The sequence below is a fragment of the Zootoca vivipara genome, chromosome 5 (genome assembly GCF_965207765.1).
Source record: "Zootoca vivipara chromosome 5, rZooViv2.hap1.1, whole genome shotgun sequence".
Lineage (NCBI taxonomy): Eukaryota > Metazoa > Chordata > Lepidosauria > Squamata > Lacertidae > Zootoca > Zootoca vivipara.
Genome location: NC_142588.1, coordinates 92,972,000 through 92,995,894, shown reverse-complemented (window position 1 = coordinate 92,995,894; position 23,895 = coordinate 92,972,000). Strand labels below are relative to the sequence as shown.

The following is a 23,895-nucleotide window of genomic DNA, read 5'->3' as shown; positions in this document are numbered from 1 at the left end:
TTCCTGCAAATCAGGAGTGAGCTCATCGACAAAGTCCTGGTGCGCGCGCGCGCACACACACACACACACACTCTTACTGCCATCAGTTGTGCTGCTTGATCCTGCTGAGGAATTCCACTTTGTGTGTCTCAGCCAGTGGGTTTGGCACACAAAGGTTTATGCCAGAATAAATTTGCATGTTCCAAATGTAAATAGGTTTGAGTGCTAGAAGTATTTAATTCTGATATGCTAGTTATTCATGCTAGGCAAGGAGCACCGTGTTCTTTAAAGGATTTTGAACAGTGAGTGGGAAAGCATGAATTGCACGATAAGACAAAAGAATGTGGATTAAGGGAAGAAAGGCAGGGACTCCTTCTATGGCTACATTCAGACCACACATTTAAAGCACTATGATACCACTTCTGTAGCTTCTCCCAAAGATTCCTGGGAGCTGTTGTTTGTTAAGGGTGCTGAGAATTGTGAGGAGACTCGTCTTTCCTTCACAAGTTACAATTCTTAGTTTTCTGGGAAGAGGGATTGTTAAACTACTCTGAAACTGTAGCTCTGTGAAGGAAATAGGGGCCTCCTAGCAACTCTCAGCATGTTTAACAAACTACAACTCTCAGATTTTTTTTGAGGCAAGTCATGGTTGTTTAAAGTATCATAGTGCTTCAGGTTGGCTGTATGACTGTTCTCCTGCCTCCCACTCCCTCCCCCCTTTTTTAATAATGTGATGATGGCAATAGGTTTCTCTGTTTTGTTTTGGTTTGTCATTGCAGCCAGAGTATTATGTAACATTTAACTTGGTGTGTGGGTTTTATATGCTGGAATAATTGATGTAATAACATTTTTTGATATCTTTAATCCTGTCTCCTGGAAGCTCATTATTTCATTGATATTGATCCAGTTTATTAAAGCATATCTTGACCATGTTTTGTATAAGGCAGTTTACAGAATAAAGGTTATATGCACATCTCCCCCCCCCCCAAAAAAAAAACCCCAACCCTAATAGTGCTGCAAGGATAAAATGGGGAGGTGGTGTTTACTATCTCGAGCTCCTTGGAGGAGAAGATACACTATAAATGCAATAAATGAACGCCATGCCATGCGCATCGACAAACAATATACAGGGTAGTGATATACTGGCACACTACAAAGTCATACAAAAATATATTGCCCAAGGCAACTACTCCAGAGTAAGGAGTGATTTGTTTGTCCACACTCCTGACTCCTTTACCTTTAATTTTTGTATGATTTTGCAATGCACATCAGGCGAGAAAGCGAGTTCTATCCTTGAGGGGCCACCACTGACAAAGCCCTGCAACACACTGCAGCCCCTCGAGTGCTGATCCAGGGCGGCTGCCCTACCAGCCATGCTCTAGGGTCCACTGCAGGCGAGGGGGCACCCAAAGGCCCCGACCGGGTCACGTGGGCATGACCCTCTGACTTTCAGTTCTGAGCAGCAGGACAGGCAGGTACTGTACTGTTCTGTATAAGAAAAGAGGGGTCCTTGGGGAGACGCTTGGGTGTCTGCCGCTGCCTGACTTGCCACAACGCCCCGATTCTCGCGGTTGCCTTTCCCCTCTTTCTCCATTGCCCTCGGGAGGATTTCCCCGCCACCCGTTCCACAGGCCTCGCCGCCGCCTTTTCCTCCTGAAACAGGCATTCCGCGCGGGCAGCCCGTCCGTCCGCGGGTTGCCGAGGAGAGCGGGGCCTTCGAAGCCCGGTAGGGCGTGGCAAGAGTCCCGCGGGCTCGCTATTATCACGTCACTTCCGGGGCGGCTCGAAGACGCGACGGAAGCGGCGAACGAGCTTGGTCACGGGCTAGCAGGACAGGCAGCGCCGGTCTCGGAAGATCTTCCCCCTCACCCCGCGCCCTTTTACCCGCCGTTTCCCGGTTCCTTCAGCGGAGACGCCGGCGGGGGACACCTGACACCATGATCACCTCGGCCGGTGAGAGAGCGCCGGGAGGAAACAAGACACCCCCCCCCCACTTCGGCCGCTTCTTTTCAGCTGAGTCAGGCAGGGCCCGAAGCCGCTTCCCGGGAGCCCCCGGCCCAGCCCGGGGGTCCACTGCCCGGCTCCTTGTCCCGCTCCTCTTCCTCTTGCCCGGCAGGTCCTTCGCTGCCCTTAGAAACCCAGAAGCGCAGACTCGGAAGGGACCCCCAGAGGTCATCTAGCCTGACACCCTGACACGCAGGCGTCTCTGTTCGGAGCGGCCTGTCCCCCTCTGCCTCGCCCCCTTCCTGTCATGACTTGTCGCTTGTGGGCATATCGTGAAGCTGAGCGTCGGGAGCTTCAGACCGGGGGGAAGTTCCTGCTCCTACGCAGCGCTTAGTCGACCGGGGGGACTCACCCCCGCAGGAAGGAGGCGGCGGCGGCCAGCGATTCACGCGGGAAGAGAGAGAGCTGTCCATGGCTGATGGGCTGGATGGCTATGCTCTGCCTGCGCAGACAAAAGCAGAAACGGTGGAAACCGCAGGAGAGGAGAGTTGCTATTTTGCTCAGGCCCTGCTTGCGGGTTTCCCACATTGGGCATCTGGTAGGCCACTGTGAGAGCCGGACGCTGGACTGAATGGGCCATGGGCCTGATCCTGCAGCAGGGCTCTTCCAATGTGGATATCTGTTGTGCCAGGGTCACTGCTCCTGTTCTTTTATTGGGGTGTGAATGTTGGGTGCCTTACAAAATATTTTTTTTTAAGCAACAACACAAATCGGGCATGTTGACACACGTGGTAGGCTTATTCAGGTGCTTCAGGACCCTGGAAGTTAAAACGTCTTTGAGTTCTAGGCTACGCACTAGGTGGTAATATGTGTAGTTAAGACTCCAATGGGTGCCTCTGGGCAAAACAGCTGTTGGGAAGGAAGCAATGTGAGGCAGTGGTTGGCATGTCAGGCTAGACTGCGGGAGACCCGTATTTAAAATGGCTCAGCCACGAAGTGCATTGGGTGATGCTTGGTTGCTATCACTCAGCTCAGCCTACCTCGTAGGGTGGTTGTGAGGATAAAATGGGTGAGGTCAGGACTGTGTGCACAGTTTGAACTTCTTAAAGGAAAGGTAATGCATATAGTAAATGGGAGGCAATATACGGCGGAGAAGCGAGAGAGGGGCGAGGGTGCTTAATTTTCACACTGTAAATTTCCAGAGGTGAGTGGGGGGTCCAAATACAAGAGTTAGTATGTGTTCTGTAGTTGTGGGTAGGTGGTTACAGGACCGTTGTGTCTTGACTGTGTATGTGCATGTAGACATGCATGTGGACATAAAACAGGTCTTGCAGATGTCAAAATGCCTCTGTTTTCAACTGTGAAAAGTTCTAAGGAATGGTTTTATATGGAGAGGGATGTGGGGAAAGAGACATTTCTGAAAAAGAAGTGTAGAATTGGACATGAGGCAGCTTGTCTCACACTTGTTAAATGTTACCCATGACTGGAGTAGTGTCTGTCTGTAGCCAGGCACTGAATGTGTTCAGAAAGACCCCTAGAGATGGGTATAGTGGAATGTAGAGGCACTGGCCCTCTTGTTTTGATGCTTACCCTTATTTTTTTAATTGTCTCTGGGGATTGGAGGAAAGGGGTAATTAATTGTTAAAGGGGTTTTTTGTTTGTTTGTTTTTCTAAGAAAATCTCTATAGATGATGAATCACAGAGGAACAGTGGATGCGGTGAGGTGGCCATCAATTTCTGCTTTGCCATGCATTTTCATATCCTACTATCCAATTTTTCTCTGCTGCTCTCTGAGGCAACACTTAAAACTTTTAAGTGGTCAGAACCCGACTTATTTTTGACTATATTTTTTATGTGCATTGTGGAATATGCAGTAAGGCTCTGGAAAAAAAGGAAGAGGGGTTTGCATTTAACCTTATTTGCTTCCCTCTTTTGTTATTGATTTTACTGTATTTATTTGGAGCCATACAGTGAATGACTGCCAAACAGGTTTTCAGACTTCACCCATAGAACTTTCTAGCCCTCCTGTTCATAGGCCCTGATGCTAGCTGCTTGTGTCGGAAGGAAAATGCAAAATATGCAAGTTTTGTACAGCTGTTTTGCTTGGTTGCAATTCTTTCTTGCCACAGGGAGGAGCTATTTACAACACTTTACCAATACAGTAGTTGAAATGTCTTTAGTCATTCATGTTGCCTGTGAGAAGCAGCCCCACATACCGGTAGCAGCCTCAAGGCTCTTGCTTACTTTCCACATTGGGAAATTATTGTTGCAAGATGGCAATAAATAGAAGTGGATGGCAATAAATAGAAGTGGAAATATAGCCCCCCCCCCCGGCCAGGTTGTCTCTTACGCAAGTGCCATTGAAATGTCCTCTTTGACACCCTAAAACTAGGTTTAGTGTGGCTTACTCTTATTTAAATGTGCATAGGATTACAGTCTTAAGTCTAGTGCGCTTTAAGCAGGAGTAGTTTTTAAGACACAAATGCCCTTAATTATTAAAAGGTGAAGCTAATTGTGTTTACCAAAATGGGTTGTATGATGTAGACTCTGCTGTGACAGTTCTGCACTGATTTCTGTGATGACTAACATGACCTTTCTTTTGTAGCTGGAATTATTTCGCTGCTTGATGAGGAAGAGCCAGAACTTAAGGTAAGTGTGTAATGTTTTGTTTTTACACACTTGTTCATACAGGTATCTGGGTCAAGGATTATCCTTTTAACTGTTTTTCAGGAAAAGCAACTGAGAAAGTGTTAGGTAAGAGTCATTTTTGCATCCCTTCCATTCTGATAGTAGAACAGAGAATGGGAGAAGCACATACAGTCGTACCTTGGATCCCGAATGCCTTGGTACTCAGACATTTTGGCTTCTGAACGCTGCAAATCTGGAAGTGAGTGTTCCACTTTGTAAATGTCCAACAGGGCTTCTGTGGCTTATGATTGGCTGCAGGAGCTTCCTACAGCCAATCAGAAGCTGCGATTTGGTTTTCAGACGTTTTGGAAGTTGAATGGACTTCCGGAATGGATTCCATTCAACTTCCAAGGTACGACTGTAGTTGAAACTTGGCATATAATTGGTGAGTAGCTGGTCATTAAGGTTGACATAGTTCTTAAAAGTCTGTGTTTTTAAAGTTAATGTCTGAAGCAGCCATTAGTATCCTCATTGTCAGGTTCCAAGCAGCACTGTCAATTTAGATTATATGCAGTACACTGCCATTCTGTTAAACATTGCAATGATTTAGTTGACAGCTCAGCCATTCTTACAGCATGCAGCTTATAACATGGTTAGCCAAAACATAATGATGTCAGGAAATACAACCCTCACTCAAGAAGAAACAGATTTTGGTGGATTCCAGTGATGTTTGGCCTGTGTTAGGTATTTTTAGGTTTTAAGTAAAACCCCAGTCTGAGAAGAAAGCAGGGCTGACCCTTGTCCATGGTGAGCAAGCCTGTCTAAGTAAAAGGAAAGTAGTCATAGCTTTATACTCTCTACTTACTCAGCCACACTGAGTTCACTATTTGGGAGAAGGTAGCTTGGCACTCTGCCTTTTAAGTCTGATGAAGACATGCAAAAGTGGCCTGGAAATAGTCAAATAATTCACTGCCATCTGCCTGCATTCCTTTAGTGGGGCCAACTTATCACTGTGCACAGAAGTTAGTTTCTGCATCCTTCTAGACAGATATTACAGAGTAAGCTGGTAAATGTAAGAGTCATTTTGGGAAACTATGTGGTAGAGATGGTGATACTTTTAAGACTTATCTATGTAACACAACTCTGCACTCCTGGGATTCTGGGGGGCAGAGCTCTAATAATTTAATTCTCGGTTTTCACAGGAATTTGCTCTTCAGAAACTGAATGCTGTTGTCAATGACTTCTGGGCAGAGATCTCTGAGTCAGTGGACAAAATGTAAGAAACAAATTTCTGGTATTAGGGTGGTTTTTCTGTCCAGAGCACAAGGATGAAATGCACCTGCCTTGTCTTTTGGTTAACAGAGGGAAAAAATAGATTTTACATTCCATAAGCTGAATTTCTTGGTTCAGGAATTGCATATCCATCATCCACAGGACGTTAGTTGAAATGTGAAATTTGGTTTTTGTTTAAAGGAGTCAGTCATGGCAGCTGATGGTTTCTCCCTTGCTTTTGCTATAGTGAAATCCTGTATGAAGATGTTGGCTTCCGGAGTCGTGAATTTGCTGCTCTGGTGGCTTCAAAGGTGTTTTATCACCTGGGAGCCTTTGAAGAATCACTGAACTATGCCCTGGGAGCAGGCAACCTCTTCAATGTCAATGACAATTCAGAATATGTGGAGACGATCATTGGTAAGTCTGGGCTCTGAATCGGAAAACATTCTAGCTGACTACCCTGGTTTAGCAAAGTGCTAAACGGAGTATACAAATTTGGCAAAGTTCTGGTTTCCAGGATTTGAAAGAGAAGTGCTTGCTTTGTTGTTGTTGTTGTTGTTGTTGTTTAGTCATTTAGTCATGTCTGACTCTTCGTGACCCATGGACCAGAGCACGGCAGGCACTCCTGTCTTCCACTGCCTCCCGCAGTTTGGTCAGACTCGTGTTTGCTTTATTTAAATGTAAATTTGCTTAATGTGGTGAAACAAACTTGCAGTTTTTACTTGGAATCCAGTTTTAGATTTTATGTCAGTTGGTACAAGGGGCAGAATATTGTCAGCAACGGACTCTTTGCATGAAGAGTGGAAGGAATGTCTGCATATAGCAGAACAGTGTTCTGAAGAGCATGAGATGTTCAAAGGTAGCTATGCAGGAAAGAGCAGTGGCACTTTATTCTACAAATAATCTTGCAAGATGAGAAATTTTGTTTTTAATAATGAAAGCTGAGATTGCACAGAATACAACTTTTGGACCCAGTACAAAGAAGTACACGCAGAATCTTGCATGGGATGAAACCATCAATGCTTAGCAAAGGCTTATTGGTTTTTTTCCCTTCAAATCAGAGGACAATAAATGTCTTAGTCCTACAATGCTGCTAGGTTAATAAATGATTTTGTGTTGAAAGTTTCTTTGCTTTGAATTGAACCTGTAACTTGACAGGTATTTGTACTTCATCCTGAGGATATATTGACATTGTGGCACTGGGCCAGTTGGAGAAGCTTAACATGGCGCATGTGTGTTTCTTTTCCCAGCCAAGTGCATTGACCATTACACCAAACAATGTGTGGAAAATGCCGACCTGGCCGAGGGAGCAAAGAAGGCAGTGGATCCGCGTCTGGAAGGGATTGTCAACAAGATGTTCCAGCGCTGTTTAGATGATCACAAATACAAGCAAGCCATTGGGATTGCTTTGGAGACACGCAGGCTGGATGTCTTTGAGAAAACCATTTTGGAATCGGTGGGTGAAAGCACAGAACGTTATGTTTGACACAGGCACGCCCTAAAACAGAAATCCTGTGCATACTTTCCATTGCACCCCTTGCCTAGCTTCAAGGCCCTCTGAAGCCCATCATAACTGTCCCATTTGCAGTTCAGACTTGGTGCTGGATGTCCCAGGATGCTCTTGCACCTGGGACTGAAAAGGCCACCCATTGCTGAGGTGGTCATCTCCAGCTTTCCCCTTTGACTCCTAGAGAACAGACTGAGCCTTGCTTTAGCACTGTATGGTGCAAGAGGTCCTAACCTCAGTCTTCATCTCTAGCTTGAAGCTGGCAAACAAGTCAGAGATTTTTTCCGTAGTTGTGTTGTGTCCTTCAAAACTCAAAAAACAACTGTGTTGCACAATTCTTGTCTCTTCTCCAAATCCAAGCTAGAGTAAAAGGTGGTGCTGCTCTTGTCAGTGTCACCAAAGTTTGGGGAAACACTCGCCATAGCAAAAGTAGCAAATGGATTGTGCCAATTAGAAATTAAGAGTGGATAAGGTCACATAGCAGCCTTTTAGCTGAAATGAGACTTCTTGGCTCATGGTCTTGGGCACTATGCTGCACCAGTTCTCAAAACGTTGCCTCTCTGTATGTAGGCATTTCAGCAATGAGATATAGAATAAGGTACACTTTCCAGTAATTTGGATTGTGTTCATGTTTTGCACTCAGTATTACTGAATCCAGTTTGGTGAGACTTGCTTGGGTTGATTAGCCAGATCCCTCCAAGAAGATAAGAGGTAGACCTGTTGGACATGGGTAAAAAAAATTACAATTGTGAAAAACATTTTACAGCAATATTTTCTTTCATGGCAGAATGATGTTCCTGGAATGCTGGCGTACAGCTTAAAACTCTGCATGTCTTTGATGCAGAATAAGCAATTCCGCAACCAGGTACTGAGAGTTCTGGTTAAAATCTACATGAACCTAGAAAAACCTGACTTCATCAATGTGTGCCAGGTAATGTGCTATGTTTGTACATCTGGCTACAGACCACATGCTAGTTTGCCTTGGGAGCAGGGGAAGAGGAGGGTATCTGAGTAATAGTATCTGCCAGACGGTGGCATGCGTACTTCACCCTTTGGAAAAAGAGAGGGCTGTGTGTGTACGTAAAAATGTCAGATGCAAATCATCCAAGAAAATTGTGGTTTGCTAACTCAAATTAACTGGGATACATGCTGGGACCTGCTTGCTAAAATTCTTCCATGTGCTTCTACCCCCTTGGCCTGTGGTTCAAGAGAAACTCGCAACAACTGATGTAGCTTGGCTCAGCTGAAGCACCCACTATGTTGAGTGCTTTAAAAACACATCAGCTGTTTTGATGTGTTTTGACAACTTGTTTTGGTTGTGAAACTTTTTTTTCCTTTTGGTTGTTAATGCTCTTAACAGATTAGTGCTTGAAAGAAGCCAGAGTGGGATAGTGAAAAGGGTTGGGGTGGAATTAGTGAAGTCACTGCATGAGTGGAATGGCTTTCGCCTCTGCCACGAAACTGGAGGATTGGGGGAACTCAGAGCAGATTTGGGAGGGTTCAGGGAAGATATGGAAGAAGAGAATCTCAGGGGAGTTCCGTTGGGTGGTAGGAACAACTTCAACCCTCGGACTCTACATTTTTGCTCAGCCACAAAGCTGAGAGGGTGGAACAAAACTACTTATTAACTCTGTGTAGCCTGCCTCAGAGTTGTGAAGGTGTACAAAGGGGAAGAGAGGAAGATTTATTTCAGGTGACATTTCAGGGACTTGTTTGGTATATTATAGTGGTGTCAATGGTATGCAGGAACCACTATAATAATGCCTATAAAAGCATAGAAATGGGGAACACCCCCCCACTCCAAACATTAACATGAGCTCATTGGGAATGGGGTTCAGATACATGATTCTAGTAAATTTTACATAATGTAAGAAATCATTGGCCTTATGAAACTCCTACTTCCATGCTGAGACACCCTCTGACTTTTCTTCTGTTCTCTCTCCCACAGTGCCTCATTTTCTTGGATGATCCGCAGGCCGTGAGCGACATCTTGGAGAAGCTGGTCAAGGAGGACAACCTTCTCATGGCTTACCAGATCTGCTTTGACTTGTATGAAAGTGCCAGCCAGCAGTTCCTCTCTTCCGTTATCCAGAACCTCCGCACTGTTGGCACCCCTATTCATTCTGTGCCTGGGTCAACCAACACAGGGACTGTCCCAGGGTCAGAGAAGGAAGGGTAAGGGAGCTTGTTCGAGAAGCATCCAAATGTGGCTTGAAGACACAAATGGAGGGCATGTGGCTTGAAGACACAAATACTGTCAGGTGCTGAGCTGCAAGATGAATTGCCCTCCAATGTGGCGTATGGCAGAGCTAGCCTTGGGATTTAACCAGAGCACAGGGGGGGGGGGGTTCGGTTAGATTTCAGGGAATCTGCTTCTTGAACTAAAGGGAAGAGGACCAAGCAGTGTACCCTGTGCATTTTCCTTCTCCCCTGAGTGTATGTAAATACTGTACACACTTCAGACATTGTATCTACACAACAAAATTGTACCTCCTCCTCTCCAGCAATAATCTGGGAACTTGTAGTTTGGTTTAAGATACTGAGTCCCATCCCCCTGCCAGGATAGCCACAGATTTCCCCCTACAGTTCTAGTGAAAAGCAAAGTACTGTAGAACTGACAAGCCCAAAGTCTCCCCACCACTATTTATGGCTGTGGTTTATGTGTCTCTTAGAAATAAACTTCCAGAGCGCTCGCAGGCCAGTGTTTCCCATTTGTCGGTGTTTATATATACCTTTTTTTAAAAGGCTCCCTATAGAAAAAAGGGCACAGAAGGGAGATGGAGTCAGCCTTGCAAAGTTGTACATAAAGGGAAAGGCATACTCCTGCTATTGGTGGTGGTGGGGGATTCAAATATGTATTCCCACAACTGCAATCTTCAGTGGTCAAGTGCAGAAAAAGCTTCAGCATTTGATTCTGCTGACTGTATTGACTGGTCTCATAGTTGTGGACATGAGAAACACAGTTGCCTTTTCTCTCTTGTTTTAAGAGGTGTGGAGACTTGTAGAAGCATTAGGACTGTGAAATGAAATGTTCATTCCCTTATTGATGCTTGTGCCCTTCTCAATAGTTTTGGCATAGGTTACAATGCAAGTTAGACTGTTTTTCCCTCTCTTTTCTTAATAGTGATACCATGGAGACAGAAGAAAAGACAAATAGTCCCGTTGCTGCAGTGAAGGCTGTCCAAACCGTAAGTGTTGCTGTATGTAAAGCATCTTTGATGCATAGTTTGTTTATTTCATAAGATTTCTTGACTGCATTTTATCCTGTGGGCTTCAGGGTAATGCACAGTATTATTAAAATCACAACATCCTTGCATATGTTGCTATAAAACAGAGAACCAACTATAAAGCAAGCAGAGGCATTGCACAGTTGTCTCACTGCAGCCTTGAAAGGCTGTAGAGCACGGAGTATATTCTCTTCCCCAAAGCACACAATCCCAGCATTATAGTCCTAGATCAACTTGACCTTGGCTGCTGTGATTTTACTACTTTCAGAACCTATACAACACATCACCCTCAGATAACTGTGACTTCTAGGGATGAGAGAGTTACTAATTCCATATCTTTCGGGGATGGAATGCTTGCTTAATGCAGTGTGTTTTTCCTACAATAAAAGATCAGAGCTGCCCTATGAAGCCCACGTAAAGATTTATTGCTGTTTTACTGTTCGGTGCATTAGTGTGTGTTATAAAGGTTTGCCCTTGAAAGTAGGAAACAAAATAATGCCTTATTTGGTCATTGATTGCAGTTGTAAATATTTAAGTTGAAAAAGTCGCACTTTGCAGCTGCTTGTGACTCTTGGAGAAGAAAGCACCAAATACAGCAGGGTAAGAAAAGAAAAGAAATTACCCTAAATGTAGGGCTTTTTATGTCGCCTTCCTCTAACAAGAGTCAGTCTTATCTGGCGCTCTCCATTGGCCTCCACCCGTGGCAGTGTTCCAAGTGTGCACTGACTTGGCTTTTTGTTGCTTGTGTGGACGTTACAAGAAAATTAAATGACCTTCAAGCAGATGCAAACGTTTTTTTTTAAAAAAAGCAGCTAGTCTTGAGTGAAGAAGTAAAGATTCCATGCAATTGTGGAGATTCTATGCTATTTGAGTGAGCATTTGGGAAGAAGTGTGTATCAAATCATTTCCTTTGTGAAAAATAAGCGCTGCCAAGGTGAACACATGCAGAAATTATCCCAGATGTATTCCTTAACTTAATGCTGGAATGCAATTGGAAAAAGACAGAATTGAGAGGGATTAGCTTAAAGTAGGGTTGGTAGAAAGTAGGTTGGGAACTACTGGTAGATCCCTGCATGATTTGCAGTAGGTGATGAAGGTTTTCTCGTTCCTGGTTGTTTAGCAGTGGAAATAACAAAACTACTTTTCCTACCTAAATTTGGCTGATGAAATTAAAAAAGCTAACAGGAATAGAATTCTGAATGCAAGTACTGTGAGCTTAGCTCAGTCCTGTTAATGAAAGCAAACACTTCGCCCTAGAACACACACAGGAGACATCCTATTCTCTTAATTCTACCTGTATCTGTTTTGCATCTAGCTCTGTCTTGTGGTTTTAGTGAAAAACAAAGTACTGTAGGTCTGACAAGCCCAAAGTCTTCCCATCCCTAGTTATGGCTGTGGTTTAAGACTCTCTCCGGTAGAATGCTTCCTACAGAAATATACTTAAATATACATTTTTTTGGTATTCTTTTACAATAAATGAATATTGAGGATGAAACATTAAAGGTACTGAACTGCCTGGCCACACCTCTATCTCATGGATATTGATGGAGGTGGCAAAATAAATCTAGCTTTACTTGGTACATGTAAACTTGCCAAAGCGACCATGGCTGATAAGGTGGCACTGGTGTTGTGGGATTTTGAAAAGTAATATTTTTTTGTCTTTTTCTGCATGTGCATATACGAAGAACCCAGAGTCGAAAGATCAGATCCCCAAAATGATTAAAATATTAAGTGGTGAAATGGCCATTGAGTTACACCTGCAGTTCTTAATACGAAACAACAACACAGACCTCATGATTCTAAAAAACACAAAGGTAAGGCCTGTACGATTTGTGTGGGCTTGCTTCTTCAAGCACTGGAAGATAATTTTGGATTTGAGGCTGAATAATGCATCTTGACATTTAGATAGCACTACTTTACCAGCTAACTATTTAATATAAGGACTGGTGTCTAGCTCAGTGTTACTTAGAGTTGTTGTTGTTTAGTCGTTTAGTCGTGTCCGCCTCTTCGTGACCCCATGGACCAGAGCACGCCAGGCACTCCTGTCTTCCACTGCCTCCCGCAGTTTGTTCAGACTCATGTTCGTAGCTTTGAGAACACTGTCCAACCATCTTGTCCTCTGTCGTCCCCTTCTCCTAGTGCCCTCCATCTTTCCCAACATCAGGGTCTTTTCCAGGGAGTCTTGTCTTCTCACGAGGTGGCCAAAGTATTGGAGCCTCAGCTTCACGATCTGTCCTTCCAGTGAGCACTCAGGGCTGATTTCCTTAAGAATGGATAGATTTGATCTTCTTGCAGTCCATGGGACTTACTTAGAGTAGACCCAATGAAATTAGTGAACATGGCAAAGTTAGGCCTGTTAATTCCAACAGGTAAAATGTAAAGGAATACAACCCATGAAGGAAGTGTGCCTCTGTTTTCTGCACTGTGGGCTCTGAGCGTAATGATACTGAGAATATTTAAATTAATAAAGACTTGAGCAAAAGGCCTTTATAAAAACAAATTTACTTCCAATTCTCAAAGAATACTTGCATATTAGCAAAATGTGGTATGAGAGCATAGTAAATAGAGAAAAACACAAAAGAGGTAATATGCAAAAGGAGATTTCTTTAGAAAGTTCTACCCCAAATGAGCTGTCCCAGCAGAGAAGAGAAGAAGCTAAGATGCAATAGCAGCAAGGAGGGTTCTTGATCCAAGAGCAAAGGGGGTTCTAGTGGGGGAACTGAGGACTCCAATGAGGTCTTTCCCTTAGTGCAAGGATCTCTGTTTCCTCCCCTGTCCCTACACACTCCTCTTAAACCCTCCCCAAGTCTTCTCTAAAAGGTTGGAGGAAACCCATAACAGAATTTTATTGTTTTTTTGGGGTGGGGGCACGTGGAGCAGAAAGTCTAGTTCCACTGGGCAGCCCGAAGTCCTTCTGCTCATGAATTCTCTCCATTTATACTATTCCTGCTGGGCTAGTATATGACAGTTAACAAAGGAACCAAGTTCAGCATTTTTTAACAGTGGACATTGGCAGATTATATTCAGCCTTGAATCAACCTCCCTGAAGTTTTAGGCAGTGGCCTATTGTCCATCAGTAGAGGAGGAGGTGTGTACTGTTTTATACCCTTCAGACTGTGCTTATTATCATTTAATCTGTCTCTGCATGTATATCCTTCAACCTTTCCCGTGAGATTTGTGTTTTTTTTTTTAAAAAAGCTTCAGTTCAGAAGTTTTCAGACAAGTCAACAAATTTCTGGCAGCATACTGTAAGAAATACAGATCATATTTGCTTTACAACATGGATTTTGTGTTCTGAACAATCAGAAACAGAAAAGGCAAAAGGAAAGTTACCATGTTAGGACCTGAGCACACTGCTACACATGAGGTTTCTCTATATACTCGTGTTCCTCTTTGCTTGATGGTGACTTTTCCATTTTGCCTCTCCAGGACGCCGTGCGGAACTCTGTCTGTCACACAGCAACAGTCATAGCAAACTCCTTTATGCATTGTGGAACAACCAGTGACCAGTTCCTTAGGTAAAAGCCTTCAGCAGAGCAGCATATCAACTCTTGGGGGCATAAATTAATCTGCTATGGTTGCAGGAGAGCAGACTTTCTCTATCCTTTTCTGCAAATGGCAGATGATTATGTTGAGAGAGTGCTTTTGCATGTGGATGCTCTTGGCTGGAAAGCTGGGACAGAGCGTTTTTTAGAAGCCTGTGGCAAGTCAAGAGTCGATCAGGCTTTTCCAACAGCTTGGAAGAGTGGTCTTACTTGACCTAAGGCCATTTCTTGAGTTCATATGTTGGTGCACTGAGCCTTCTGCTCAGGAACAGCCAGAATGTTGTAATCACTTCTATTGTCCCACTATTTAGGTTTCGTTCTGGGACGTTTGTGTGCAATTTCACAAATGCAAGATAAGGTGCCATTTCTGAAAGTCCGGGATTTATTTATTTATTTATTCAGATTTTCTAGGTTTGAGAATGGGTCCTAATGTTTAGGACTGAGAACTTTTGTATGGTGTTCAGCTTATTGTCGTTCCCTCATATAATGATCTCCTCTTCCAGTGTGCATTGGTTTAACCACTGGAGATTCCGAGATGGATCCTTGTTGAGCTAGGAAGCACCCTTTGCCCTAGGCAGAGCTCCCTCTTAGAACCCTGCCAACCTCACATGTGTGTTTTTTTTAATGCAGTGTAACTGATGCTTTGTTTAGGGCAGGAAAACAATAGAAAGAAATACAGTGCTCCTGTCTTGTGCAGATTGACCAAATGGTTGAAAATGAGCACCTTGGAATAATATTCTGAACTGTGCAATTCACTTCGTGTCCAGCTATTTTGTTTCCTTTATGGTGAAAGTTTTAGTCTTGGAATACAAAGATTTATGGCTGCAGATATTGCTAGCTTTAAGTTCAACTAGACCAGAGCAGATGAAGTACAAGCAGTCAACTTCTAAACACTCTCTATTCCTGTGATATGAAAGTTTGAACACTTTTGAGACTAAGATCAGTTCCCAATATTTCTTTCTGCAGAGATAATTTGGAGTGGCTTGCCAGGGCAACCAACTGGGCAAAGTTCACTGCTACAGCCAGCCTCGGTGTCATACACAAGGTAATACGAAACTATCACAGTGTTTTGATAACATCTGAAGTGTTGGTGGGCTTGTCATCTTCAGGATATATTGAGGCCCTCCTGTTTACATTGGAGGTTCTGACCCAGCTTTTAGACAGAGGTGGCATATGTCCTCCTGTTGCTGGTTTATGTTACACAACTATCAGTAACATTAAACTCTTCGACATAAGAATTTTAAATTCCGCTTTCATCGAGCTGCTGTATTTACAAGTGCAGTATGCTTTTACTGGCCTATATTTTACTGTGGACACAAAACAGACTCCGTGCATGTTCCTCACTGTGTTTTTGTGTGTGTATTACTACATGTGCATTCAAAAAGGAGTGCAAACTGCTTGTCCATCACAGGGTGCATGCAAGATGCATGTGCCTCCTAAGTTCATAGTATTGAATCCATACTAAATTAGTTCCGCTTAGTTCCCATTGGGAGAAAATGGACCCCCCCCCCCCTGGGCTGACGCACCAAAGCTCTTCATAGTTCTCTCTCTTTTCCTTGTGAATTTACAGGGTCATGAGAAGGAAGCTCTTCAGTTAATGGCAACGTATCTGCCGAAAGACACGTCCCCAGGGTCTGCCTATCAGGAAGGTGGTGGGCTTTATGCCCTGGGACTCATCCATGCCAATCATGGTGGTGACATCATAGACTATTTGCTGAACCAGCTGAAGAATGCCAGCAATGATGTAAGTATCGTCTCCTGTGATGCATAGGCGACTGAGTGCCTTAGGGATAGCATGTGGGTCCCTGGACTTCTCAGCACTTAGCCCACGATTACGTTAGCTGCCCCAGAAGTTTTATTGAAGTGTAGGATATAAAGGCCATAAATAAAAAAAGGTGCAAGGTAAAATGTGGTTGGCTCTCATGAAGAATCAATAATATTTTTCTTTTTCAAATGCTGAAAATTACATCACAGTGAAGGAAGGAAAATAATGGAAATGTAATTTTGCATAGAATTGTAGAGTTGGGTCCCACGGGTCATCGAGTCCAACCCCCTGCAATGCAGAATGACTAGAAAAATGATTACCAAGAGTTGAAGTGGAATGGGTTCCTGGGTTCTGTGTCTCACTCCCAGAGTGAGGACTGCGTTCTGATCTTTCTAGCCCTCCTGAGGTTTTAAGTAGAGTCATGGAGAGAAAGGAAACATCTCTCTTACTTTTATTGCAGATTGTCCGACATGGGGGCAGCCTGGGACTTGGTTTGGCTGCCATGGGGACTGCCCGCCAAGATGTCTATGACCTTCTCAAAACTAACTTGTACCAAGATGATGCTGTGACAGGTAAGCAACTGCTGTGGACACAAATGTGTGTCTTAAACCTACTCCTCCCACCGCAGGCCAACCCATCACCCTGTCTACTCTGTTCAGGTGAAATCCTGTTCTGTTCTGTCTTTACTTTCTTCCTTTTCCCCCTTAAAGGTGAAGCAGCTGGGCTGGCTCTTGGGCTGGTGATGCTTGGGTCTAAAAATGCGCAGGCAATTGAGGACATGGTGGGATATGCCCAAGAAACCCAACATGAGAAGATCTTGCGAGGCCTGGCAGTTGGCATTGCCTTGGTGATGTACGGCAGAATGGAGGAGGCAGATGCCCTCATAGAGAGCCTCTGCAGAGATAAGGTGAGTGTAGCTCTTCCTGCAAAACTACCCATTCCGCTTCAGCTTTTTTTCTTCAGGGTATCTTAATAATACTTGCCTTTTAGCACTTTAGGGTGTTTGTGTAAAATAGTCCACCTTCTAACCAACAACCTGCCTCCCAGGGCAGGAATCTGGTAAAAATTAAGACATAATGAACTAGAGTAAATTTTCTTTTTTTATGGCAGAGGTTCTTGAAAGCCCCATGTTGTTATAGGATGCATGGTTAAGGTTGAAGTATAGTGTCTTGCCAAAATTTATCTACTGACTTAATTAGCCACCAGCAAGCTTTCTGGCTCACTCTACCAACAATTAAACGAAAAAAGCTGCTAAATATGGAATGGATTAATGTTGGAAGATCTCTTAGCTGTTGATTGAGACGTAAAGCATGTGGTGTTCTGCCTTCTCAGTTGGGGTGGGAAAACCTGAGATTTGTAAAATCTGCTTTGTTTTTACTAGAAACCTGAGTCAGAAATCCTTGCTGATCTACTTGAAATTACTCAGACGTCTGTCTTCTGCCTGCCTCTGATCTAAAGCAGCATCGCACAGAGCAGTACAGGCAATATGCAGTTTTTAGCCTTGATTAGCATAAAAGCTTTAAGTTCTTCATACTATTGTTCTTGATTATGTATTTAGCGTAAGTGTGTTCTAGATGCTCAGAACTCAAAAGCAAATAAGACTGCAAGGACTGTTTGGGGAGGCAGGTTTCCTCAAGAATCTGAATACTGACTGGAGTCTTCAACTGATGGGTTTTCTAGTACTAGTTTGGTCAGCTTTTGATAAATTTAAGATTTGCTAGTCATGCATCATATTTTAACTGGATTTTAGGTTTCTCCTGTAAGTCCTAGGTAGCAGTTTTAATGGAAAATTGGTGTTGGTATTTTTAAAAGAAGCCATGTTCCGACTCAGTAATGGATCACACCACAACTTTTTAAAAATAGAGTTGGAAAGTGAGCTCATAGGAAGCTGTCAGTCCGGTGGTTCATCTAGCTCAGGAATTCAGAGTCTTTCTCCTTTGATTCCCCACCCCCAGGATCCGATCCTCCGCCGTTCAGGGATGTATACTGTTGCAATGGCTTACTGTGGCTCAGGAAATAACAAGGCAATCAGACGTCTGTTGCATGTTGCTGTAAGTATAGCTGGCTCTGGAGCAGACTGTACTTTGAATGGGTCTACTTTGAGAATAACTATGTTGGAGTCAACCCTATGTCCTATTCCAGCATGGACGTGGGTGGCGCTGTGATCTAAACCACTGAGCCTCTTGGGCTGGCCGATCAGAGGGTTGGCGGTTCGAATCCCCGCGACGGGGTGAGCTCCCGTTGCTCTGTCCCAGCTCCTGCCAACCTAGCAGTTTGAAAGCATGCCAGTGCAAGTAGATAAATAGGTACAGCTGTGGCGGGAAGGTAAACAGAGTTTCTGTGTGCTCTGGCTTCCGTCACGGTGTCCTGTTGCACCAGAAGTGGTTCAGTCCTGCTGGCCACATGACCCGGAAAGCTGTCTGGACAAACGCCGTCTCCCTTGTCCTGAAAGCGGGATGAGTGCCGCAGCCCCATAGTCACCTTTGACTGGACTTAACTTTCCCTTTTTACCTTTTACCTATTCCAGCAGAAGAAAGTCATGGTCTAATGAGACCAGTTATTTGACAGTTGTAGTCCATTTTAAATCCCATCTGCACATCTCTGGAAAAAATGCATTAGTACCTTCTAGATGACCTGGGACGCAGGTGGTGCTGTGGGTTAAACCACAGAGCCTAGGGCTTGCTGATCAGAAGGTTGGCGGTTCGAATCCCTGCAATGGGGTAAGCTCCCGTTCCTCGGTCCCAGCTCCTGCCAACTTAGCAGTTCGAAAGCACATCAAAGTGCAAGTAGATAAATAGGTACCGCTCCAAGCAGGAAGGTAAATGGAGTTTCCGTGCGCTGCTCTGGTTCTCCAGAAGCGGCTTTGTCTTGCTGGCCACATGACCCGGAAGCTGTACGCCGGCTCCCTCGGCCAATAAAGCCAGATGAGCGCCGCAACCCCAGAGTCGGTCACGACCGGACCTAATGGTCAGGGGTCCCTTTACCTTTACCTTCTAGATATTTCTGTACACTTCTGTACACTTTAGGTATTTTGCCCTGACTTTTTGCTGTTTTTCCCCTTTTTTATTAGGTGAGTGATGTCAATGATGATGTGAGACGCGCAGCTGTTGAATCACTGGGTTTCATTTTGTTCAGGTACACTTTCTGTTTCCATCCCTTCTGTGGTCTGCAGTAAGATTCATCTGAAGTTCTAGGGATTCCCTTATACTCCACTTGCTGCACACTAACTTGGTCTCAGCTGAGTGCTTGCAGAATAGCAATTTGTGGAACGCTTAATGCTGTGTTAGAATGAGAGATAAAGAAGCGAGCTGGGAATCTCCTTAATGGGCTGAGTCTTTGAAGCTGCCCATTGGGTGTGGATGGTGACTTAGTTTACTGGATGTGTGTGGCAGAAAGTGCTACTCCTCAATAAAAATCAACAAGGTAGTTGCTAGTTGAGGGCTAACAAGCTGAAAGTTAATCTGGATAAAACAGAAGTGCTCCATTTGGAAGGCCTGTCTGGATGGGATCACTCTTCCCCTGAAAGGCCAGAAACGCATTCTGGGAGCCCTCCTGGGTTCTCTGCTGCCTGTGGAGGCAGGCAGATGACATTGGTTACTAGGAGGGCCTTTTTACCAGCTTTAGGCCAGTTTGACAGCTGGGACCCTAACTAGAGAAGGAAGACTCCGGCACAATGGTGCATGACATGGTTATGTCCAGGTTTGATTATTTCAGTGTGCTCTCCATGGGGTCACCCTTAAAGGCTGTTCAGGAACAGCAACTGGTACAGAACACAGTTGTTTGTGAGAGCTGGTGTTCAGGTCATTTCATGTGCACTGTGTCACTTTCATTTGGCTGCATGTTCATTTCTGAGCCCAATTCGAGGTGCCAACTTGGGCCTTTAAAGCCCTAAATGGGTTGGGACCACCTACACTTGCCTGATTCTGTCTGAGCACTGAGATAAGTGCCCTTGCCACTGAATGCTTTTACGCTGGCAGGTCCTCAGTGGTTGTCCCACAGCTTTGGAATCCCCTTCCCAGGGAGACATGTACTGTATGGCCTCATCCCTGCTGGCTTTTATTAAACAAAAATTCTGACGGCAAATTTATTCAAGTCTGCGTTTGTCTGAATTGTGCAACTGGCTGTGGGTGTTTTGTAGTCACATTTTCATATGCTTGAGCCTTGGGGCTTCCAGAGCAGATTGCCTTCAGACCAATAAAGAAGGCATATGGATAAGTGTGAAGCTCTCGGAAGAGATGGATGAATATATTAAGTTCAGCCTTTGTTTGGTGGCGCTGGAGAGGGTTGGATGGAGGTGCTTTTCTGAGAGGCATATGAGACCCGTCTCTGCACTTTCAGTATAACTCTTGTTGAAGCTTTCCACTAGGAGTTGCCAAAAGTGGAATTAAGTGTGTGAAGTCCTGTTAAGAGGACATAGTATCAATGAAGTGTCTGGGAAGTATCAGATCAAGGATGGATAATATTCAAGCCAAGAATGCTAGTTAACTTTTAAGAAAAATAAATTGCAGTCATTCTTGAGGATGTGAATGTCGGCTTGCTAAGTTACTCTTGTACAATGAGTGTTTTAAGAGAGAGAAGTGTTTCCAAATATTCTTGAATTAAACTGCAATGTACAATTTATTTAATTTGAATTTATATAACTCGCACTAACCTGGGGTGGCTAACAGTGTTTAAAAACAAAAACGGTAGAGCATTTCTTTTAGGCTCAAGGAGAAGGAAACTTAGTTTAGTTGCAGAGTACATATATTTGCATGCAGAAGATTTTAAGTTTTATTATATATGCATTGCTGTGCATCACCATGATATTTCATGAGATGGTGGCATATAAATACTTTAATAAATAAAATAAAGACCCGAGGTTCAGCCCCTGGGATTGAAAAAAGGGCCAAGTCTCAGATGATGGGAAGGCCCTCTGCCTGAGACTCTGGGAAGCAACTCCCAGTCGGAGTAGGAAATACTGGCCTAGCATAAATTGATTGATTCTTGGGTTCAGAAGATGGAATTCGGTTTGAATGCTTTCATTAGTTCACAAATTTTAACTCCCCCGCCCCTCTTTTGTACTAATGGTAGATTGTAAAACTGGACAGTAGGAATTTTCAGAGTCCAATCCACAGCCCTTTCAAATTAGGCCAGTTGTTCTCATAGAGTACAGCACGTCACACTGACGTAGCAGGAGACGGTGGGAAGTACAGCAGGAAGATTCAAGAACAATCAATATTCTATTTTGGTAATGATTCCTGTTCTTATGTTTTATATTTTCATATTATGAAATAGTTGTGCTCTAAGTTATAAATCAAGCGCTGCTGGGAGTTGTTTCTTTTTGTTTTCCTATGTACTTCTTATCAATAAAAAAACTGGTGTGGCGCGAGCAAATTTTTATTCTGAAAATGTGGCCCAGAGAAAAAAGTTTGAGAATAGCTGTGTTAGACAGGGCCCTGGGTAATGTTCATCTGCACTGCTAACACTGACGGCCAATTCTGTCTTCCGTTTACATTGAATCCAGAATCTGTGCAGAAGGTTTTTAAGTTCAACAAGCAGAGGCCGCAAGCACTTTTTATACGTTATACTAACTGATGTTTTCACCTTATTCCTTCATGGGCTGCAACTCACAGCTTTGGAGAATCGGTCCCAGTTTCTGCTCAAAAGGGGAGCTCACATTCCTAATAGTTTTTCTGCAACATGTACTCCACCAAACCCCGCTTTAATGGGAGAAGTCCTGCTCCCCATTCCACCTACCTTATTAGATCTAAAGTTTTCTGGTGTCTATGGTAGGTTTGCCTTGGTAGTGGCACCCCAGTTGAGGAATGATCTCCCTGAAGAAGCCCATCAGATCCTGTTCTTCTTTTGAAATATGATGTGTAACAGTATGGTTTCATTTTTCCTTTGTGTGGTTCATTGATAGCCCCTTCTGGATTTCCTTTGGAAAGGAAGAGGAGGGCCAAAATAAGTGCAGTCTTAAACAAATTTGTCATCTGGTCGGTTCTGAGAGACGGGGCCATCATTTGTAGCTGTGTGTCATCCTGCAGCCATAAATGTGTCCTACCCACCCTGCTTCCTTTCCTTTCCCCTTTTTTCCCCAGAAAGTGCCACGTATAATTCTGTGTACCACTCCTCCCCTTCCCCTGCGTGGGCAGCAGGTGTCTCTGTGGAGCTGTTGTGCTAAATGTGTGGCACAGCGGAGTCTGCCCTCCCCACCAAGCCAAGTGTGGAACAGCCATTGCCGGAAGGGAACTGGTACTCTTCAGTTGACCTCTGTGTGTGTGCTTACACAGAAGGCAAATTCCACACACTCCTTCCATACTTTTCGGTGACCCCCCCCCCAACTGGTTCTAATAAAAGAGTTTTAGCTCTTCGACCTCACTGCAGCTCCCCCCCCCCCCCGGCCAAGTATAAAAAATAATCTGGAATTGAGAGCTTCCTGCCAAATTGTACTGTTATCTTTTTTCTGAGTTTATCCATTCGGTTGTGTCTTCTCTGGGCATGGCATGAGTGCTGGAGCTGATGAGTGCCATTCACCCACTAAATCTTTCAGTGGCGCTGAGAAACACCGCTATTGAGAGTGTGTCGTCTGCATTAGCTAGAGATAGCCCAGTCTGTGTTATTCTGATCTGTATCATTTTTACATAATTCCATTCCGTTCCTACTTTTATCTGAGTATATATACATTTAACAACAACAGCAACCCTAGCATAATGTATTTTAATTGCCAAGAGCTTATGTTGCAACATTCAGGAAAGTGCAAAATCAGGAAATAGCTATTTCCGACCTGCGATCAGGTCATTTTTTTATTGGCATTTGCAAAGACTGAATTCCTCAAACATTCCTAATTTTAACTCAATCTTCAACACCCTTGTGAAGTGGGCTGGTGGCATTGCCCCTCTATTGCAGATTTGCAGCTCAGGCTGAGAGATCTCAGTCACTATGATTGCCTTCTGGCAAATAAGAATTAGGTATTGTAATCTTTTTTTTTTAAAAAAAGATTTAATTCTGTTACACTGTATTTTACCTGGCTGGTACCGGTAGTTACACAACTAATCTGTGTGTCTACTCCAAAAGGACTTAGGGCCCACTTTTGAAACCGAGTTACAAAGAAAACAATTATGTGCTTGTCCGTTTTTCGCCATATTCTTCTATATGTGGCCCCCAAAGGCTGGTCTAGGATGACCAGAATATTCTTATATGGTGCAAAGCAGCTTCTGACATTTTGGATCCAAAATGACTGAATGTGGAGTTCTATTTGTACCACTTCCTGGCTGTCATTTCCCTCAAAAGGTCACCCCTGAAGGTCAGGGGATACCCTCCCAAACTGTGAGTGATACAGCACAACTGGATGGGAGTATTGGGTTGTACCCCCATCCCCTACAGGCAGAAATTCCTTCTGCCCACCAAGGGCACAATTTAAACCCAAGGCAATAACACTTTAAATACAATTTGTCCAGTTACAGTGCACTGTGCACTCACATCTTAACATCTACAGCTATGGATGCATTTTCTCGTTTCTTAATGAAGGCTGAGATTCTTCGATTACCAAACAGATGCCTACAGAATATACCAAAACGCTTTGGGGGTGAAGGACCTGCACTTTCCCATTTTTGCTTTGTATTCACATTGCAAAATAATTTTTCTCTCCTGAATAATAATTTTAAAAAGCCCACTGAAATGTTTGCCAAACATTAGAAGAAGGACGGCCAAGCTGAGCTTCCTGAAGCAGAAATGCTAAACTGAAGACAGCAAATGAAAGAGACCTTTTGCTTTGAAACCTGACAACAAAGACTCCAGAAAGATAAATACTCTTTTGGGCATAGTCTCTCTTTCCCCCGCAACTGACTTTTTAAAATTCAAAACACCAAGAAATCTCAAGTCACTTAAATGGTGTTTTTCAAACAACTGAGATAAATATTGTATAAACTGCGCCAATGGGGTAGAAGAGCATTGCATAAACGTCGGCAGCCGAGCAAGATTTGTAGTCCACAGCTGTGAGCAGGAAAGGTGGCATAAAGGAAAAGATGCAGAGAGCCGCTGAAAAAT

At 43.9% G+C, this 23,895-nt stretch overlaps 1 protein-coding gene across 1 annotated transcript in view; it reads left to right on the top strand.

The window, feature by feature from the left end:
• Nucleotides 1-1,767: 1,767 nt before the first annotated feature.
• PSMD1 (proteasome 26S subunit, non-ATPase 1) overlaps nt 1,768-23,895 on the top strand; it is an 81,912-nt gene continuing 59,784 nt past the window's right edge. The window contains exons 1-16 of the mRNA XM_035133918.3: nt 1,768-1,932; nt 4,529-4,572; nt 5,754-5,827; nt 6,071-6,240; nt 7,074-7,279; nt 8,118-8,261; nt 9,279-9,505; nt 10,455-10,518; nt 12,243-12,371; nt 13,987-14,075; nt 15,069-15,147; nt 15,673-15,846; nt 16,328-16,439; nt 16,578-16,774; nt 17,823-17,918; nt 18,938-19,002. Coding sequence (XP_034989809.1) covers nt 1,917-1,932; nt 4,529-4,572; nt 5,754-5,827; nt 6,071-6,240; nt 7,074-7,279; nt 8,118-8,261; nt 9,279-9,505; nt 10,455-10,518; nt 12,243-12,371; nt 13,987-14,075; nt 15,069-15,147; nt 15,673-15,846; nt 16,328-16,439; nt 16,578-16,774; nt 17,823-17,918; nt 18,938-19,002 — 1,886 coding nt within the window. The 5' untranslated portion in view covers nt 1,768-1,916. The remainder of the gene's footprint in view (nt 1,933-4,528; nt 4,573-5,753; nt 5,828-6,070; nt 6,241-7,073; nt 7,280-8,117; nt 8,262-9,278; nt 9,506-10,454; nt 10,519-12,242; nt 12,372-13,986; nt 14,076-15,068; nt 15,148-15,672; nt 15,847-16,327; nt 16,440-16,577; nt 16,775-17,822; nt 17,919-18,937; nt 19,003-23,895) is intronic.